This window comes from Sinocyclocheilus grahami, unplaced genomic scaffold (genome assembly GCF_001515645.1).
Source record: "Sinocyclocheilus grahami isolate Dianchi unplaced genomic scaffold, SAMN03320097.WGS_v1.1 scaffold741.1, whole genome shotgun sequence".
In the NCBI taxonomy this organism is placed as follows: domain Eukaryota; kingdom Metazoa; phylum Chordata; class Actinopteri; order Cypriniformes; family Cyprinidae; genus Sinocyclocheilus; species Sinocyclocheilus grahami.
Window position 1 is genome coordinate 231,372 of NW_015505920.1, and position 7,051 is coordinate 238,422.

A 7,051-nucleotide genomic window follows, 5' to 3' on the forward strand; every position below is an offset into this window, starting at 1 on the left:
ATTTATGTAAGTGAGGATAGCAAAATAAAGTAAACTGTGACAAATTATACCCAACATTTCTTCATACAGTGGACTACCAGTAAAACTGATACAAATTTTTGACCAAAAATTATTCAGACCGAGTCTGGGGGGAAAAAAAATTTAAGTTCAGGTTTGCATGAAGCTGGGTGACAGCATGCCCAGGAGACTACAGGCTGTCATTAAGGTGAAGGGTTGCCCAACTAAGTATTGATAGTTGTGTAAATACTGTCATACTAACAGCTGTCTAATTTTTGATTGATTGTAATCCATTACATACCTTTCTATCAAAGTTATCTAACATTATCACGCTGAATTTGTTTTGACTCCGTTTAACTTTGAGTTCTTGTTATATTTTATTACCATTTTCTAAACTATAGTGAATAAACTGTGATAATGTGAGAAATGTTGAAGGTGTCTGAATAAATTTAGGTTTGACTATCTATTTAATAAATAAAGTTAACCAACTAACATTATACATACTCTTTTGGTTTTTGTACCCAATATTTAAAAAATTTACAAATGCAATAAAAATATTGGTCTCGGTATCGGCAAGTACCAAAAATAAAAGTATCGGTATCGGGCGAATACTGGAAAAAGTGGTATCGGTGCGTCCCTAATTACAGAGTTTTCTGCTTCTTTTTCTCCAGTTCACGAAAGTTCAACATCCTTGGCACCAACACGAAGGTGATGAACATGGAGGAATCCAACAATGGCAGCCTGTCAGCAGAGTTCAAACATCTGGTAAGTTCAGCCATTACGGCAACCCCTCTTTTTTTTCAGAGTGCAGAACCATATGATTTCTGAATTTGTGAGTTGCATGGGGCACTGTTGGCCATCTGAAGCAAAATTAAACTTCCTAAAAAAAAAAAATTTTTTAACTTGTGTTTATTGTGTGTACTAACACTGTCCAGCATTGAATATATTTAATCTTAAACATGTTCTTCAGTGTTACTGAAACAACTTTATTAGAGGCAAAAATTATGGTTTACTGAGGCCATCATGTGTGTAAAAACTGATCATGAATAAATAATTTTCACTCACTAGATGATTTGAATAATTTATTTATATTAGTGATTAATTGATTAATCACAATTAATCGCATCCAAAATCAAAGTTTGTGTTTACATAATATATGTGTGTGTGTGTGTACTGTGTATATTTATATGTATATATAAATACACACACGTACATGTGTATATATATTTAACAAATATTTACATGTATACATATAAATATCTTACAAATATGAATATATTATACATAAATATAAATATATATTACATAACTTGACAGATGTCCAGAAGACAGTCATTGACACACATTGGAGGGTAAGCCACAAAAGTTAATTGCTAAAGAAGCTGGTTGTTCACAGAGTGCTGTATCCAAGCATATTCATAGAAAGTTGAGTGGAAGGAAAAAGTGTGGTAGGAAAAGGTGCACCAGCAAAAGGGATAACCACAGCCTTGAGAGGATTGTCAGGCAAAATCCATTCAAGAATTTGGGGGAGCTTCACAAGGAGTGGACTGAGGCTGGCGTCAGCGCATCAAGAGCCACTACGCACAGACGAATCCTAGACATGGGCTACAAATGTCACATTCCTCGTGTCAAGCCACTCCTGAACCAGAGACAACGTCAGAAGCGTCTTACCTGGGCTGTGGATAAAAATAACTGGACTGTTGCTCAGTGGTCCAAAGTCCTCTTTTCAGATGAAAATAATTCAGATGAAAATAAAGATAAATAAAATTCAGATAAATTTTGCATTTCATTTGGAAATCAAGGTCCCAGAGTCTGGAGGAAGAGTGGAGAGGCACAGAAACCAGGTTGCTTGAAGTCCAGTGTGAAGTTTCCACAGTCAGTGATGATTTGGGCTGCCATGTCATCTGCTGGTGTTGGTCCACTGTGTTTTCTGAAGTCCACAGTCAACGCAGCCATCTACCAGGAAATTTTAGAGCACTTCATGCTTCTTTCTGATGACAAGCTTTATGGAGATGCTGATTTCATTTTCCAGCAGGATTTGGCACCTACCCACACTGCCAAAGGTACCAATAGCTGGTTCAATGACCATGGTGCTACTGTGCTTGATTGGCCAGCAAACTCGCCTGACCTGAACCCCATAGAGAATTTATGGGGTTTTGTCAAGAGGAAGATGAGAAACACCAGACCCAACAATGCAGATGACCTGAAGGCTGCTATCAAAGCAACCTGGGCTTCCATACCACCTCAGCAGTGCCACAGGCTGATTGCCTCCATGCCACGCTGCACTGATGCAGTAATTAATGCGAAAGGAGGCCCAAGCAAGTATTGAGTGCATAGAAATGAACATACTTTTCAGAAGCCTGACATATCTGTTTAAAATATCCTTTTTTTTATTGATCTTATGTAATATTCTAATTTTCTGAGACACTGAATTTTGGGTTTTCATTATCTGTAAACCATAATCATCAAAATTTCAAGAAATAAAGGCTTGAAATATTTCACTCTGTGTAATGAATCTGGGTTTCACTTTCTGAAATGAGTGACAAAAAATATTGTATTGAAAATACCTTATTCATGATATTCAAATTTTTTGAGATGTACCCCTGGGACTTAAAGTGCCTGAAGTTGAAGAATCACATTTACATTTTTACAATAAATGACTTACTACCGTATTTCCTTTATTTTATTAATTTAAAAAACAATTGAATTTACCCTACAAGCTTCAGGAAGACTACTGTAGCTCAAGCTGTTGACTGACTGACTTGTTCTTCTGTTTTTCAGACTCTTCGAGAGCAGAGATGTGGCAATGGAGGCCGAACCAACAGTGATGCAAGTCTTTGTATAATTAGCATTATGCCACCGTTTTTTTTTATTCTGGGCTTCTAGTGAAGAAGTCAGTGTAAGCATTGACCTTTGCCCTCTGAACTACAGGCGTCTCTGATAGTGACCGAAGAACTGCACCTGATCACATTTGAGACAGAAGTCTACCACCAAGGACTAAAGATCGACCTTGAGGTGATAAAATCTGCAGACATAAATAACGCTCACTGGATGTTTAAAAGATTAGTTCATTTAAAAGACGCTTTCATTTTTATCAGTATTTTAGAATAAAATAAAATGTCAGACATGTCTTATCATGACAGGATTCCTGTCACTAAGGCGCTGTCCTGTTGGGCTGTTTATCAAATCAAAGATGATAATATTATTAAACTCTGAGAACTGGTTAAGTCCATCACACTGCTGCTATTGATTGATTCAACGTACTGAAAGCCAATAAGGTCATTGTGATAGGCTGTCGTCATGGTACCAGCAGTAGGAGGATATGAATATTTAACCAGGCAGCGTGTCCTTGGATAATCTGCCACCTATTATACACAGTGCTGCCTACATGCCTATTATGTGCTGATAAGAGTACATGCAAAATCATTCATTTTCTGTGGATGGACACAACAGGGTCACATAAAATACCAACACACACAGCAGGTTAATTAAACGAGATAATTAAGCCATTCGGCTCTGTTTGCTTGAGAATTATTCAGCCTCAGGTCTCTATTTGAAGATTTCCGACTGAGCAAGATGTACAAAAATAGCAGGATTTGTTCTTCTCAATTATATCTAAAGGTTTTTATCTCTGTGCAGACACATTCTCTCCCAGTGGTGGTCATCTCTAATATCTGTCAAATGCCAAATGCATGGGCGTCCATCCTGTGGTACAACATGCTGACCAACCATCCCAAGGTTTGAAATGAATCCACAGCAAGCCATACTTACTGTTAGCACAACAACTTATATAAGTTCCTAAGAATTCTTCCTCTCTATCCTCACAGAATGTGAATTTCTTCACCAAACCTCCAGTAGGAACGTGGGATCAGGTAGCTGAGGTGGTCAGCTGGCAGTTTTCATCCACAACCAAGAGAGGACTTACCATTGAGCAGCTCACCACACTTGCAGAGAAACTTCTGGGTATGTGCGTGTTTGTGTGTTATAATATTCAGTGGAGTTCAAAAGTATTAAATATCTGGGATTTTTTTCAAACTTAATTTAAACCTGGAAATAAACAATAAATAAATAAGTTGGAAGATGCTGTTTGAAAATAGAAGCAATTTTAGATCTGTTCAGTGGTTTGTCATGTTAATCACATGATTTATTTGACTTTGATAAGCTTACATTTTAAATGGCTGAATTTAGCCTCTGATTATACAATATCTTTTAAAAGTTAGGGTCAACAAGATTTGACTGATTTTATTTGATTAAAAATTCATTAAAATAGCAATATTGTGAAATATAACCACAATTTAAAATAGCTGTTTTCTGTTTAAATATATTTTAAAATATAATTTATTCCTGTCATGGCAAAGCTGAATTTTCAGCATTACTCCAGTCTTCAGTGTCACATGATCCTTCAGAAATCACTCTAATATACTGATTTGCTGCTCAAGAAACATTTCTTATTATTATCAATGTTAGAAACCATTGTGCTGCTTAATAGCAACATACATTTTCTTTACTGGCACTTTTAATCATTTGCACCCTTGCAACATTCTTCGTGCATCTGTTTAATTGTGCATTTCTGTTTTGTGTAGGTCCTTGTGTAAACTACTCTGGTTGCCAGATAACATGGGCCAAGTTCTGCAAAGTATGTTGCTATAACAAACTTTTGTTCCTTATTCTGTGTTAAGTTTAGAGCAAGTTTCTATGAGAGTATCCTAAACATGTTTGTGTGTTGCAGGAGAACATGGCAGGAAAAGGTTTCTCATTCTGGGTGTGGCTAGACAACATTATCGACCTAGTGAAGAAATATATTTTGGCTCTATGGAATGAAGGGTGAGAACTCCTGCTGCACTCTGTTGTGTGCATTCATGCAGTATTCATAGTTCATTACATCAATCACTGCTTGGCTGGTTATATCAAGCTTTTGTGTATATGTGTGTGTGTCAGATATATTATGGGCTTCATCAGTAAAGAAAGAGAGAGGGCAATCCTGAGCCCAAAGCCTCCTGGGACATTCCTGCTGCGCTTCAGTGAAAGCAGCAAAGAGGGAGGCATTACCTTCACCTGGGTTGAGAAGGACATCAATGGTGAATGCATTTCCATGTACATGATATTGTTTGTGTTGGCATTAGACTTCTCAAAATGATCAGTACATTGGTACCATAGTAAAAAAAAAACATGTTTTATTTACAAATTTTATACTACTTGTGGTGTACTGAAATGCCGTGTCTTGATGACCGTAGTTTGAATATGTGAAGCATTTGTGCTCCTGTATGTATGTGCAGGTAAGACCCAGATCCAGTCGGTTGAACCGTACACTAAGCAGCAGCTCAACAGCATGTCTTTCGCCGAGATCATTATGGGCTACAAGATCATGGATGCCACCAACATCCTGGTCTCGCCGCTGGTCTACCTCTACCCTGATATCCCCAAAGAGGAGGCGTTTGGCAAGTACTGCCGCCCTGAGGCCCATCCTGATACCGAATTCCCTGATCCTGGATGTGGTGAGTGTCTTAGCGGGAATAGAATTCATTCTGGCTTGGAATAACAGTACATCTGTCTGTTGCTTGGCAAAGTTTGTTTAGTTTCAAATGATTTATTTTGGAGACCACTATTTTAGTATTGGAAGTGCACTGAATGGGTGTGGTTTACCAGAAACCTTTAGCTTCTGAGGAAATTGTCTAAGAATAACAGAAGAGAGAATGCAAAAGCATGACTTTAATCTTTGGTTAGACACATTAGAGCAGGGGTGTCCAAACTCGGTCCTGGAGGGCCGGTGTCCTGCAGAGTTTAGCTCCAGCTTGCCTCAACACACCTGCCGGGAAGTTTCTAGTATGCCTACTAAGAGCTTGATTAGCTGGTTCAGGTGTGTTTGATTAGGGTTGGAGCTAAACTCTGCAGGACACCGGCCCTCCAGGACCAAGTTTGGGCACCCCTGCATTAGAGTTAATCAAATTTGGGGTCAGTAAGATTTGTATTAATTTATTTATTTTTAACAAATGAATGTTTTTATTCAGCAAGGACATTAAATTGATAAAGTAACAGTAAAGAGTTTTTTGTTAAAAAACGTGTTTCAAATAAATGCTGTTCTTTTCAACTTTTTATTCAAAAATATTACAATTCCACAAAAGCTTCAAGCAACACAACTCTTTTCCACATAGATAACATTGATAATAAAAAGAAAAGTTTCTTGAGCACCAAATCAGCATATTAGAATGATTTCTGAAAGATCATGTGACACTTTAGAAGAATTGAAATGTATCACAAGAGTCACATTGACTACTTCATTTTATTTATTTATGGGGGAAAAAATCATACAGGTTTGAATGTTCATTTTTGTGTGAACTGTTCCTCTAAGAAAAGGAAACCGATTGCTTTTTAATGACAAAAGCTCACTGAAGACCTGAAAAATATTAATTCTCCCTGTTTAATAACACTTCATTTGTTGTTCTTTCAACACACACATACATGCACATTTATACAAATATGCACACATATTTATAATTTCATTCTGTAATTCACTGATCTGTTGTGTTGTCATGTAAGGTTGACATATGATGGAAAATTATGTTTCTTCATAACTACTTTTTTTAAATGTCTGTCAGTCTAATATTGTTTCCCACTCTGTATATCTGTCCTTCCACTCTCACTTAATAGTGTGTATACTATTATATATACACTGCACTATGTATATTCTCTTTATTGTACAATTAATTCTTGTCGCGCAACAGTTGTCAGCCTTTTGTATCCTTTATGCATTTCTTCTGTTATCTGGGATATACACTACCATTCAAAAATCATTTTTTTAAAAGAAATTAAATCTTTTAGCCAGCAAAGACACATTCAATTGATTAAAGCATCAGTAAAGACATTTATGTTACACTTTTTTTTATTTCAAATAATGTTTTGCATGAAAATAGAAAAAAGGCGGCACACCTGGGGCCCGTTCTTCGTACGTGGCTAACTCAGTTAGCTGGATTTGATTGTTGACGATTTGGCATGATCTTGGATTGGTTGGTTCTTTGAAGCTCATCCCGGAGTTGCTGTCATAGCAACAGGTCCG

The 7,051-nt window shown here is 37.0% G+C and overlaps 1 protein-coding gene across 1 annotated transcript in view; it reads left to right on the plus strand.

Annotated features, from left to right (window-relative positions):
• Positions 1-7,051, plus strand: part of LOC107560746 (signal transducer and activator of transcription 3) — a 32,685-nt gene that overhangs the window by 13,707 nt on the left and 11,927 nt on the right. The window contains exons 12-20 of the mRNA XM_016245003.1: positions 669-762; positions 2,779-2,826; positions 2,929-3,012; positions 3,637-3,735; positions 3,825-3,960; positions 4,581-4,633; positions 4,727-4,821; positions 4,936-5,075; positions 5,274-5,492. Coding sequence (XP_016100489.1) covers positions 669-762; positions 2,779-2,826; positions 2,929-3,012; positions 3,637-3,735; positions 3,825-3,960; positions 4,581-4,633; positions 4,727-4,821; positions 4,936-5,075; positions 5,274-5,492 — 968 coding nt within the window. The remainder of the gene's footprint in view (positions 1-668; positions 763-2,778; positions 2,827-2,928; positions 3,013-3,636; positions 3,736-3,824; positions 3,961-4,580; positions 4,634-4,726; positions 4,822-4,935; positions 5,076-5,273; positions 5,493-7,051) is intronic.